General features: G+C 34.7%; 1 protein-coding gene across 1 annotated transcript in view; it reads right to left on the bottom strand.

Moving 5' to 3' along the window:
* Positions 1-14,823, bottom strand: part of LOC129779888 (trafficking kinesin-binding protein milt) — a 298,718-nt gene that overhangs the window by 219,207 nt on the left and 64,688 nt on the right. The window contains exon 4 of the mRNA XM_055787636.1: positions 11,279-11,488. Coding sequence (XP_055643611.1) covers positions 11,279-11,488 — 210 coding nt within the window. The remainder of the gene's footprint in view (positions 1-11,278; positions 11,489-14,823) is intronic.

The following is a 14,823-nucleotide window of genomic DNA, read 5'->3' as shown; positions in this document are numbered from 1 at the left end:
TTTGTTAGCTCCCGTATCTATCAATAATTTCAATCCAAACCCTTGACGTGTGGGAATTTCCATGTAAGGGATGAAATTTTTTGAGTTTACCTGGGGAAATGGGATGTGCTTTCCAGTTGAAAATTTAGGTTATCGACTGCTTCGCTAGAAGTTTCTTGTTCGTAGGTCTCATTGGAAGTTTCTTGCTCATTTTCTAAATGTATTTCTGAATGGTCTTCTTCGTATGAATAATTATCCATTGGCGTTGGGTAGTAATCGTGGTGATAACTTGCCAAGGGATAACATTGATACTCGTATTGATACTCTTGAGCGTTTTGTTGAGTTTGTTCAATATTTCTTAATTCCGTTATCCGTGCTGGTCTCGGTGGGACAGCAGGAAAGAATTGGCTTCTTGCATTATAATTATGCGGTGGTCTATTAACGTAATTTATATATTTAGAGCGAATGGATTTATCAGCATTCATTGGACTCGGTAATGCTTTCCGAAGTTGTCCATTGTTGGTATTATTGCCCTGAGGTGGAGCTGGAAAACGAGGCGTAAAGTTTGGTCTGGTTGGAATACTTTCATGCTGATATGATTGATATGGTTGACGGGGAATAAATGGTCGATGATTAAACATCGGTTGACGAGTTTGTAATTGAGGATAAAAATGTATTGGTTTGGGTAAACGTGGTGTTAAAGTCGGTTTACTTAAGCCCGTACGACTTTGATAGTTACGTTCTTCTACCGCAGCATCAAATGCTTGTTTTATATTTCTGGGTTGACGTGCACGCACGTTCCCTCCAATCGGCTCTTTCAGCCCTGCTAGGAAAACCTGTAGAGCATTTTCCTTATGCGTCGAGTTTCTATCATTTTTAATATTCTCTTCTCTTGGAGAAATATTAGTATTATTAATTAGTAAGGATAGAAGATTTTGTACTTGTCCAAAAAATTGTTCAACTGATCCGTTTTGCTGAAGTTGAAACAGCTCGCGGGTAAGTGTGACTGAGTCACGTTTATCATTATAATAAGCGATGAGATTTGCTTTAATCTCATCCCAGTTGAGAGAAGTTCCATAAGTTTCTAGGACTTGGTCCGCTTCATTAATTATTTTGCTTCTTATAGCTTGAAGCCAAATTTGCTCGAAAGGTGTATTTTTAATAGGTTCCATGAATGGCATAAAATGTTCGACGGACCTAATGAAACTATGCAACTTAACGGGATTGCCGTCGAATGGTTGCAGTTCTCTCACCGCTTGGGGTGTTTGGAGAGATTTCGTAATCTTTTCAGCCTGTTCGAATATTCTGTTTGTTTCTTCAATTCGATTCATGTTCTGTCTAGGGGGTAGTAAAGGATTCGGTTGAGGTGGAGGAGGAGGTATTGGGTTAGGAGAATTGTTCATTTCCGTGTTCATTTCTCGATTTCTTAAATTATAGGGATGGAAACGGTCCATCAAATCCTATATCTCGGGGGTGAAGAAATTTGATTAGTTTTTCTTTAGAATTTTCTTAAATCTAAACGCGATATTTTATATGGCGATTGTTTCTTACAATCTAAACGCGGCTGGCTACACACGGCGCAGATATTCTCTCTGCTGTGTAGACACTGTGCTTTCGACCGGGGGAAATCTTATTGTACCGATCGCATCTACCACAGATATTCACTCTGCTATGCGATCAGTCTCCTACGCGGTGTGAGATTAGCACTTCACCGTTGGATGGTCTGATAAGAACTTTCCGCACTAGTGGAACTACAGATATGCTCTCTGTTTGTTACACACTAGTTACTCGCTACGCGAGGTGGTCTACTTGCACATACGTTTAATTTCTTTTGATAATGATATTATTAATATTTATGCAGATATCAATTCTGCCACATTGGGTGTTTTAACTTTAGTTATATAGAAGGTATAAGATAATAATTGTGGAGAATTACTTACATGGAGAATAAAACTAATATTCGCAGAGTGGTTCTTCCCGATAGCACCTTCATTGATTGATCTGATAAATTTCTTCTTTGAAACAAACATTAGTAATGTTCAAGTCTTTTTCGAAGCACACGTATTGTCTTTTGTATTTGGGCCTCTTTTTCTCGTTATTCAGTTAAACTTCACTTTGCACTAGATTATTTCTATTTTCTGTTAATCCGATATTGTTCTGCACTTAATCAATTCGATCACTATTTCATATCTATTTCGAAACACTTGAGCGGTAATCGCATCCTACCGACTGCGCCAGTTAAAGAAGTTAGGCCTTTGGGAAGGTTTTTAAAAAATTATAAACGAACTACCTCACTTGAACATCGAATTATGACTGACTTTATTCCTTACTAATTAGCCTGAGCTGAGTTCCCTAACGCGGCGTACGGTTATGCTGATTCTCCAGTTTGGTTCCGGTGAGCTCGATCGTGGTGGACTTCGACCTGGCCAAAGCGCTGAGCCTTAGGATTGTGTATCGAACGATAGGTCGATGTTTCGATGGGTCGTTGGTATCGATGATGTTGACGGTGCAAATATTCAGGTCGATGCGCCGTCAATGATGATGCGCTGTTTGTTCATGTGTCGCCCGGAGAACTGATGCGTTAGCTCTATTGGAAGTGGGTCACCGCTGTTGTTCGGTGGTTAGTTGATCTGTTCGTGTAGTACATGGGGATGTGGGTGTTAACTTATATATATATATATATATATATATATATATATATATATATATATATATATATATATATATATATATATATATATATATATATATATATATATATATATATATATATATATATATATATATATATATATATATATATATATATATATATATATATATATATATATATATATATATATATATATATATATATATATATATATATATATATATATATATATATATATATATATATATATATATATATATATATATATATATATATATATATATATTTCCATTCCATGCCAAACTAATATAGTGGTTCTCAGATCTTCGTCAAAAGTGGTAATTTTGTTCTTTATCGCAAAACATTAAACTCGTATTTTTTTAATTTGTCATTAGGGTGCCCATTTCCATTTTAGGGTGATCCCAAAAATCATTTTTTCCACTTTTTCCCAAAAAGGCTTTTTTCAAAAATTTATAACTTTCGAACTACTCAACCGATTTAGATGATCGACATATCAAATTTAAGCCAATGAGCTTTAATTGAGAAATATTTACCTTGCATATAATATGGATCCTATTTTTAATATGGATTGAAAGCTGAGAATTTTTAAAATAAAATATCTCGATATCAGAGATGCTATTTTTTTCGTTTTTGAAATATGATTTTTCAAAACTAATCGATGGTTCGAAAAACAATTTTTCCCCATTTTTCCCACTACAAAAAGTTATAACTTTCGAACTATTGGACCGATTCATATCATCGACATATCAAATTTAAGCTTACGAGTTATTTTTCTTTGAAAAAATATTACTTTTGCGAAAAAATTGAATTTTGTTTTTGTAATTATTGATTGAGTTATTTTTTCATAGTTTTCTCGGTTAAAGATAGGAGCGCTATATTTTTTTATATTTTTTTTGGAAAGCTGAGGATTATTTATCTAACATATCTCGATATCAGAGATGCTATAATTATCGTTTTTAAGTTAGAATTTTGTAAATTTAACATGTTTTAAGTCTTCGATCAATATTCATATGTGACTAAACTAGACCTATGCGACTAGAATCCAATCTTCCCGCAAGTGTGAATTTTGCTTATTGGCTTCAATTTAATATATCGATAATCTAAATCGGTTCAGTAGTTCAAATGTTATGATTTTTTGCAGAAAGTTATTTTTGGACAAATGGGGAAAAATGATTTTTTTTTAAAACCATATCTAAAAAACGAAAAAATAGCAACCCTGATATCGAGATATGTTGTGTAAAAAATCCTTCAGCTTTCAAGAAAAAATATAAAAAAATATAGCGCCCTCTAGTCCAAAGTCATAAAAAAATAAAAAACGACTACAATCAATAATTACTAAAATATAATTATTTTTTTCGCAAGTTAAATATTTTTTAATAAAAGGCTAGGTCAATTTTATATGTCGATCATCTAAATCGATTCAGTGATTCAAAAGTTATTAATTTTCATTTGTCATTTTTGGGAAAAAGTGGAAAAAAATGATTTTTTGGACCACTTAATAACTTATGTGCTGTATGTGTGTTTAAATGTTCCAACGATCTACACATACATACATACACATACATACGCGTTGTTAATTTTTATTAAAAACAGTATTTCTCCGTTGATATATTGGACATCCACCAAGGCTTGCGGTCTTGTCGTTGATGAAATTTATAAAAAAATGCAGTGTATATTTTCCATCCGCCATGCAAGGCTATACAAGTTTTAGATCACCACACGGCCATGAACCATGTCTGTCGTAACAATATCGATCAGTAACCCATATTTCGTCATAAGCAGACCCGAAAGCAAATGTAAGTTGTTGAAAATAGAATGAAAATTTTTATTCGATGTTGTTTAAATACTTAGAAGACATAGTCCTGGCCCTAACTTAACTATTTTTCAATAAATCTCCTTGTATTTCAGCAAAACAATCTTATCTAGAACAGAAAATAATTATCAGAGACAATTTTCGTTCAAAATTTTTCCTTACCTGCAGAGAATGCAATTTTTCATTAATTGTGAATAACCGTATCCTCTCTTTCGTCTGCAATGATGTCAAGGCAAAAGTACTTATGTGTATGAGTTCCAAACTTCATACACACCAGATGGGCCAACCAGAAGGACTGCCGGGCCGCAGGTTGAGTATCGCTGGTCTAACGTCATGTGTATTGATATATACTAAATATAATAACTTTTCTGTATTAAAACTATGGAAAAATGTCATATGGTGAGTCAAATATTTTTGATGTGATGAATAGATGTGATGAATGTTTTACAGATATGTCTGTAAATTTACAAACATATTTGTAAATCTGGCATCTCTGGTGGTCTGAGAATTTATTGCAAGAAATCGCTTGAAAACATGCATGAATTTGCTTGAGAATGAAGTGGATTGAGTCCGCACCACTTAGCTTAAAAGTAGTTTTTGATGCGCTTGTGCGCTTCTCTGGTCACTATTAGCATTTATATTGGATATGCACATGCATATTTCAAACACTAAACAACCTTCGACAATCGATGCAAATGCAAATCAGCGCTATCCAAGCGGAAAATCCTCCTTAGCCGAGCGGCAGAAGATATCTCAATGGGATAACTGCCATACCGATCATCGTCGTTCGTTCCGATCCGATTGCTGTACAGCCTACCTACTGGGGCTGGGGGTTGGACGAATCTGTCCCACCTGTATGGCAGCTTCGGTTTAGCGTGGAATTTCCGGAGCTATTTTCCGCCTCATTTATCATCGGTGGTACGACTTCTATGGCGACGATATGTGTGCAACATCTTGATTGATTGATGATGAAATAAAATAGTAGCCGATGATGAGATGCATATTACATATTACATTTTTATTGAAAGCATCTACGCAGAAACAAACATTGCGGTTGACGTCACTCCTGGAAGGCGGAAGAACTTGTTTTTGTGTGAAATGCTAAGCTGCAACATTATTAGTTGGGTCCAAATTGAACGTTCTCATGGCTTTAAAGAATTGTTTTTATTCGTTCAAGAATTAATTAAAATTGAAGAGATCAAGTGTGCGGTGATCGCACTGAGTTGAATGAATGTATGAGAGCCTGTGTGTTAAATAATTCTGCAGGAATATTTCTGTGAAAAGATATTTCACACCTCCTAAGTAATTAGCTGAGATAGAAGAGCCTGCTCGCGTTTGTTGTGATTATCTTTATGTTAGCGAGAACCAGTCACGGTGAAACAGAATTATTGAAGTGGAAGTATTGTATTCTGTTGAAAGTTTTAACATGACATTTTTTTTATGTAGAATTTTTTTTTTTGACATCCGTTGAGTTTTTTGGTTTCAATTTTGTACTTCACATAATTGAATTGATTGAAGATGGCACACTGGTTTATTTTTGATACCTACCATTCAACTCAATATATACATGTAAAAAAAAGAGTTTACCAGGGTTACCATATGTACAGAATACATAATCTGTATTTTACATTTTTTTCGCCAAATTTCAGATACAGAATATACAGATATTTTTTAAATTTAATTTTTATTATTAAATTTATTATTGTTCCAATAACGTCAATCGCACTTTTCGATCAGAATGTTTTCAATTTTGCAAACTTTATAATGAGACAAGAATTTTGCTCTGATCATGTTGGGTAACTTATGTTTTGAAAGCTACGTGCAACGATTCGCTGGTGCCAACCTTGATGTGAAAGATTAAGAAGGCTTTCTGAAGAAGCCTGAGGATGCGTTGGTATCGATGCAGAAGAAGCTGAAAAAGGATTGGATGTAGCTAGGAAGTTGACCTTCAAATCGATGTGTTGTGGGTTCTATATTGAACTCGTGAAACACTGTGATCTTGATAAACCATCAAAATTTTGTCAAGCTACCAAACCTAAATGTTTTGATGCGCAAATTTTCTCTTTTCGTTGAAACAGGTAATAGATAAGGTTTGGAAAACGAATTTAACTACTCAAGTCGAATCTTATGGGGCAAAAATTTACTAACTCAAATATAACTTGGTCCCAACTGATGAATGTATTTACATTCGGGATGGTAAATTTGTGAATCCATTGCTGAGGTCGTTTTTTGATGACATTGATCAGCGTGTGTTGAGCGAATATTTTCACTTTACAATGTCAAGAAAACAAAGTCCGGGAATCGTTTGGTTCCCATAATTACTATATGTACTCTATTTTGAAAGCTATGTATCGGCCCAAAGAGGAGCATCAAGGATGAAATTGAAGGAAAATTTGAAGGCAAAGTGGAACAAAATGATGTAGAAACATCATACAATTAAGAGAAGAAAAACTTTTCTATGATTTATTTTGTTGTATTGACACGACTTTAACAACCCATAAATAACAAAAATAAGTTCAAAGTGAAAATAAACCTTTATTTTCACTCTTAATTTTTCGACACAGATTTTCATACAGATTTTTTTGGAAAATTTTACAGAATATCCGGTTATCCAGCTAGCCGGATATCCGATATCCGGTGGAGAGCGTCGAGCGAGAATGAAATGTCTTTCTCGATACACCTGGAGAAGGAGTTTTGATTAAGTTTGTCCACAGGGGCCATTCTCAGGGCTAGAGACTAATGAACTAAAAAGATTTAAAATCTCTATAATCAAATACGTACGGATGGTCTGCCGGACAGATTTGACTCACTGTGCTTTGGAAATCGAACCGAGAAGGTCGTACCTTGCGGCTCCGAAAAATTTGATTTTCTGCGTTTCCCCCCCACAACTGACGACAACTGAGCAAGAAGAAGAACAGCCATCTATCACTTAGCCATCGTTTACTGCTGTACGGAAAATTTTTACACGAGTGAATATGTCACAATATATGGCCACGCACTATAAGCATCGATCCTGTAAGCGTACATCGGAGCTAAACCGTCTAACACTGAAGCCGAAGAGGTTAAATATTACCGAGAAAGAATGAGACTGAATGTATATAAAAGCGTTAGTTCTCTTGTATGGAACACTGGAAGAGGGGATCAAAAAAAAGGAAGGAATTTTTATACAATTCCAACTCTTCCTTTTATTGTGAGCTAAAGTGAGTGATACGATAAGTTCCCGAAAATACAATCTGAATTGGAAACTTCAATATACATAAAATATGATTTAATAAGGTAGCTTCGCGAAATTCCATTACAATAACCGATCAAAACGTTTAGCACAAGTGTAGAAGTAGTAGTATCAGTTGTAGTATTGTTGAAAATGGCTTTAAAGGTGAAACAATTCATTTCAATATTAATATATTAAAACCAATTGCCGCCAATATTTGTTCACAATCGAGAACGGATCGACCGAATTTGAGTGGTCTATTTTGATGTGTTATTCGTCCAATTAAAATTCATATGGAAGCGTTTAATGGCAATAGAGAAATTATTCATTCACTCTTCATATATAGTTTTATTATTTCATCCATACAGAACGCAGGAACCACCTCGTTCAGGGCCACAGAGGGCAACATATATTATTCTACTTCGGCATATTTTATCGTGATATGTATCATCGAACGACTAAACACACCATCCTTCTGTCATCATCGCTCGATTGTAGCATTGGTGGATTGAGCAGAAAACATCTCACAATCAAACGAAACGACTTTCTTTTTCAGAACCCCCAAATTATCATCAAAAAGTTTATTTATGTACCTACCTCAACTACGCGGTTTGATATTAACCTCGACGTTACCGTTGGAGGGTTGTTGTGGATGTAGAGACATTGGTCATTTATGCAATTTTGCATACTTAAAATATTCAAAAAAGAAAAAGACTACTTTTTTGAAAAGGGCCAAAGTTTTCTAATTTTTTTGCAAAAAATTATAACTCAAACGCTATAATACCTACAAAATGTAGGTCAAATAATGAAATGTAGGAAATTGTTCAAATCTTAATAAAAAAAATACTACAAAAAAAAAAATTTCGATTCCTGGAAAACTTCTTGTAAAACTTTTGTGTGTAAATTCTCTGGTTTAACATGTTCTTGACGTGTTACTAAATTGAAAAAAAAAATATCAACCACGATAATTTACAAACTCAAACGATACGAGTTAAACATTAATACTTATTTTTCAAAGAAAGCATGAAAGAGTTGTTGTTAGGAAAACTTTTTCCCTGTAGCGATACACTTCGTCCGATGTATGGGTGACATGTTGGTAATTGTATGGGCTATTCAAATAATGTTTGTTCAGAATTTAAAAAAAACATGCTTTTGAGAAAAGAAATGTTTCAATGAAATTTCGTTTCTATAATTTGTTTTTGATTGAAAATTTGAATAATGTTTATCCAACTGTTTTTAGGTTAGTTCTCTTGTATCTATCATTTTTGAGTTAAGATTTTTCGAAAAAAAAAGGCAACAGCTATAAGAACTACAAAATGTTGGTTAAATAATGACATGTCTCAGTAACCAAATCAAACGCATCGGCGTATTGGTCAAGAAGACAGAAAGCTTAACAAACAGGCTGTCAAAAATGATATGCTTTGAGTTTCTTGGTATAAAAATGGGGTCTAGAGAAAATAGGATTGAAATACAGTGTACTATTGCATTGTTTCGCAGGCGTATCAATCGATTTGTGTTTTTAAGAATTAATTTTCATGTTCACAAATACTCATACTTTCATTGACACAGGGCTGGCTCATTATCGAAGGCCCAGGAAACAAATCAATGATTATTTATGTTGATGATCTTTTCGTTGTGATTTTTTGGGGGAGCAAATGGAAACACTGAAAATCGAGATTTTTGCATCATTTGATTTGATCGCTTGTTTTGCCATATTAATAATTATCGTTTTTCCAATAGCTAGTCTGCTAAAATTACGTGTCAATGATTGCAAGTAATGCAGCGGCGTGACACTCATTTTATATACCACTGCGAATCAGTCACACGTAAATCGTTCGTTCGAAATGCAAATGCAGTACATGCTGTAGGGACACTAGAAGTAAAAGAAATATTGCAGCTCAAGCTCCGCTCGTTGTTTTCTGTATGTTATATGACATTTCGTACAGAATTTAAAAAAAACATGTTTTTGAGGAAACAAAAATGTTTCAATGAAATTTCGTTCTTATAATTTGTTTAACATTTTTGATTGAAAAATTGAATAAGTTCCTACATTGCATTCTTTACCCTACGGTTTTTTAGGTCTTATCATTTTTGAGTCAAGATTTTTCGAAAAAGTTGAAAGCTATGAGAACTACAAAATGTTGGTTAAATAACGAAATGTAGGAAATGAAAAAATATGAAACAAATTTAAAAAAATTATGGAAAAAAAAAATTTTGAAAATTCAAATTTTTTTTTCTCAAAAATATATTCTTTTTAAATTCTGAATAAAATATACATGAAAAGCCCATACAATTACCAACAAGTCATCCATACATCGGAGGACGGACACTGCTAAAGAGAAAGAGTTTCCGCAGCAACAACTTTTTCAAGTTTTCTTGAAACTTTATTACGATTGACATGCTCCGCAAACTTTTTTCTATTTAGAAACATGTCAAACGCTAGATATTACACACAAAAAAGTTTTGAGCAGTTTTTCTGGAGTCTCCATACAAAAATGCCATATATTCCAGAACCTATGAACAATAGAAAGTTGACGTTTTCATATTTCTAAAATCTAAGATTTTTTTTTCTAAGATCTAAAACATTGTCGAACACACTGTATCACTATTTTGATTTTACCCAAAATTATGATTTGTTTTAATTTAAATAACCCCGAAAAAGTTGTTGTAACTTTTTCGAAAAAACTTTTTCCCTGTGAAAGTGCCCATCTTCCGATATAATGGTGATTTGTTAGAAATTATAAGGGCTATTCATATTTTTTTCCAGAATTTAATAAAAATGCGTTTTTGAGAAAAATGAATTTCAATTTTTCAATTACTTTTTTCGGCGTGATTTGGTATGGTGTCTTTATGAAAATTTAAACAAATTTCCTATATTTCAATCTTTGATCAAAACTTTGTTGGTATTACAGTGTTTGAGTCATATTTTTTTTTGCAAAAAATAAGAAAAAAACATTGACCCTTTTCAAAAAGTAGTGTATTACTTTTTTGAATATTTCAAGAATATAAAGTTGCGTAAATGACCTATCTATTTACACCAATAACGTTTCACTGTAATCTGAGATATTGCTGTCAATGGCCAGTCGAGTTGGCATGAAATTCGTCAGATACTTCACGCTTCATAAATAATTGGCAATAATTCTAAATTCCTCTTCAAATAAATAAACAATTATAACAGCCGTATACCCCGCGTGATACCGCTCAAAAATAGATTAGATAAAAAAGTTTGCGCCCAGACAGGACAATCGTCACACTGTGCAAGGTGCGAAAATGTCCGATAAGCGCTAATCAATCATCATGTATTACAAAGACAAAGTTATGTGCGCACATGAGCGCATCTGTGAAATTCGCCAGCTGACGGTGATAAAAAAAGAAATATGATTGCGCCTTCTTCCCACACGATGCGCCACCTACCATCGAATAGCCTGAACACGAGCCCACACGGCGCTTAGTTGTGGCAGTGTCCACCGGAGAGAGAATCAAAACATGCGAGACATGCTTCAGTGAACGCACCCCAGAGGCATTCGATTGAGGCATTCAAATGTTTTCACACGCGCGCGAAAGTGAACAAACAAGATAGAAGAAAAGCAGAGGTACTTACGGAAATAGTTGAGCGCTTCCCGCGTCTGTTCGATGGTCAGACCGAGCCCGTCCTGGGGAATCGGCAGCGCCGGATAGTTTACAAACCAGTCCTGATTCTCGTACCCACCGAAGGTGGTGGTGGTGTCAGCCCGCACTCGATACTTCGGGATCTGCTCCTCCAGCAGCGAGAAGATCTCCACTTCCGGCAGATTGTCAGCGCTGCAGACCTCTGTTTGGGCAGAAGAACAAAAACAAACATTTAATCGAAATGTGCGTGAATGTGATTGATAAGCCGTCCGAATAAACCACACGCAAGCGAATCCTTGCGTGTGCTTTTTCAAGTTCAGCACAAACATAGTTTCTTTCGGATTCCCCCCAACCATCATAGATACTTACATGCCGCGCAACGCGAATAAAAAATGTGTGTTATTCGCAGACAGTAACAATGTTTTCACGCGCTGCGAATGGGGGCGAAATCTAACGCGTAACGCGACTACATCCATTAGCAGCGTGGTGGCCCAAGTGAAGGCCCCTTCGCAGAAGACATGTTAAACATGCGTTTGTTTAATGAGGCCGAGCGAAGTAGTTTACAACTCGAAATATGCTCTCCCGTTTCACCGTAATCAGTCGTGGATTGGGCGAAAGTGTTTGCGAGTTGATTTTAATCTATTAGTTGGTTTTAGAAATGCTTTGCCGATGAATATTTACGCTTGAATTTTGGAAGCACCTACCTTCTTCTGAGATTCAACTTCGCCGATCTACAAAACTTGCCGCTGGTTAACACCTCAACAGTGCATTTGACACTTATAGAAGAAAACCGACTGACACGAACAATCTGTGTAGACGCGCTAAAGAGACGAGCACGGCGGAAATAGTCACGTGCTGTCCGCGTTGAATAACACAATCGGGAAAGAACCAGTGCAACAATACCGTGTCTCAGTGACCAAATCAAACGCATCAGCGTGTTGGTCGAGAAGATAGACAGCGTGACAAACACGCTGTCAAAACTGATATGGTTTGGGTTTCCTGACATTAAAACGGAGTCTAGAGAAAAAAAAGAATTGAAAAAAGTGTACGTTTGCATTGTTTTGTCAGCGTATCAGTCGATTTTTGTTTTTAATAATTTATTTTCATGTCTAATGTCGCATTATTTCACTAAATCAGAACTGGCTCATTATCGAAAACTGGCCCAAAAACAAATCCCCGATTGATTATGTTGATAATTTGTCTTTATGATTTTTCGTGAATTTGGGGTGTGAATTGTAAAACTAAATATCGACTTTCTGTGACGCGTCACAGAAAGTTGTCCAACTTTTAGCGCTTAATTGTAAAATCCGTGTAAAAAAACAGGGTGTTCATTTGATACTCGTCCCAATCAACTTTTTTTTTAGAAAATATGAAAGCAAAAAATATGATTTTTGATATTATGGAATACGCATAATTATGATAATTATTATAGTGTTTCATAAATAACTGTGTTCTACTAGTCAATCCCTTTCATATGATACCCATATTGATGTGGTTTTGAGAAATATGTAGTTCGCAATGGTCGCCATCTTGGATTTTCAAGATTATGGAATACGCAGTTTTATAATGACAACCGAGATAAAGTTATGTTTCGAATGTTGTATTAATGTGGGATAGCACTGCAGACATACAAATTACGAACTGGTCTAGCTAAATAAAACCGTTTAAAAGTTATAATTTTCTCAAATGTTTGTCTGTTATAATTGCGTTGAAACGAGAACTTTCACTTTCCTATACATGTTTTCTGTCTATTTCTGTGCATTCATGCCCAATCGTCAATAACGAGCAAGTAGTGCAGCGGCGAGGCATAAATTTTATATACCACTGCAAATGATTTACGTGCAACTACGTAAATCACTCGCTCGAAATGCAAATAAAGATGGAAAAAACTTTATCTTAAGCTCCGCTCGTTTTCAACTTATTATAACAGGTGAGAGTATAAAAGATGTTATCTGATGTCACACTGCGATGCGATGTTCGCAAATTCAAATCAGTTATAGTAGCTTGGAGAAATGATGCACCGATTCGTCGTTGTCATTAGGTGAGATTCAAAGTCGAGTTATCGCCTGTTATCGACTAGGGAATAAAATAGGAACCGAAAAGTAAGGGTTCTTCTGGAATACATCGAGTGACTTTGAGGCGATTATTTTTATCTTGCGTCACTCGCGGCGTTGAATAAGAGAGTATATCTAACAATTGAATCAAACGGCCCTTTTCCGGGCCACCAAATTTGTTTCAAAGGGTTCATTAATGGAAATTATCAATTATATTCAAGGATAACTGCCACAACTACCTATGCAATCGTGTCTCACACACAAGTCTCTAGCATTTAGCGGCAGGTTCAACTATGGAGTTGCGTTTTACATTGGCTGATTAGGTTGTTATCAATGTACAGTCACCACTGAGAAGCATCTTAATACAGTCTATATATTAAGTCTTCATAGTCTTCAGGCTGAGTGGTTCTCAAATGCTCATGTATGCCGAGTGTATGCATATGAAACCTGTATTCAAACATGCATAGTTACAGATATTAATCGCTATGAATTTAAACCTTTGCTAACATTCATATCGATTTATTGTGATGGTGTTGGTTAGAGTTAGTGAATAATGATAAAAGAATCCAATCAGAAGGTGAAGACATCCTTTCTCATGATGCTTCACTTCATACTGTTGATTGAGGGTAAATAGATAAAATGACCGCTTGCTTGTTAAAAAAACTTTTTTCCTGTAACAGTGACCTTCTTCCGATGGATGGGAGATTTGTTGGTAGTTAAATGGACCATTCATATTAATTTAAAAAAAAATGGAAAAATGGAAAATAGAGTTTCAAATTTTAATTTTTTTTTCAGCGTGATTTTTATAATTTGTTTTGTATTTATTTTTATGAAAGATGAATAAATTATTTCCCATATTTCATTTTCTCATTAAAAATTTGAAGGTCTTGAAGTTTTTAAGATAATTTTCAAATATAGGAAATATAGGAAATTGATTAAGCTTCCATTAAAAAATAGCAAACAGATTTTCAAATAAAATACATTAAAAAATATTTTAAAAATCAAAATTCGTTTTTCTCAAAAACTTTTCTTTTAATTTTAAACGGACATTATACAGGTCGGACTGGATTATAAGGAGACTCGATTACCCGGAATTTTAGACTCGATTATCTGGAGTATTTTATTTTCGATTTTCGGAAATTTTGAATAATTTGTATAATACTTCTATATTGAATAGCTAATATGGGTATCAAAAGAAAAGGCTTGACTAGTAGAATGTAGTTATTTATGAAAAATGCAAATCCAAGATGGCGGCCACTACAAAATGGCGGATTACATATTTTCTTAGAACCCCATCAATATGGGTATCAAACGAAAGGGCTTGACTAGTAGAACACAGTTATTTATGAAAAATGCAAATCCAAGATGGCGGCCACTACAAAATGGCGGATTACATATTTTCTCAGAACCCCATCAATATGGGTATCTAATGAAAGGGCTTCACTAGTAGAATACAGTTATTTATGAAAAATTCAAATCCAAA

This window comes from Toxorhynchites rutilus, chromosome 3, assembly GCF_029784135.1.
Source record: "Toxorhynchites rutilus septentrionalis strain SRP chromosome 3, ASM2978413v1, whole genome shotgun sequence".
NCBI lineage: Eukaryota > Metazoa > Arthropoda > Insecta > Diptera > Culicidae > Toxorhynchites > Toxorhynchites rutilus.
The sequence above is the reverse complement of the archived record's forward strand: the minus strand, read 5'-3'. Positions and strand labels throughout refer to the sequence as shown.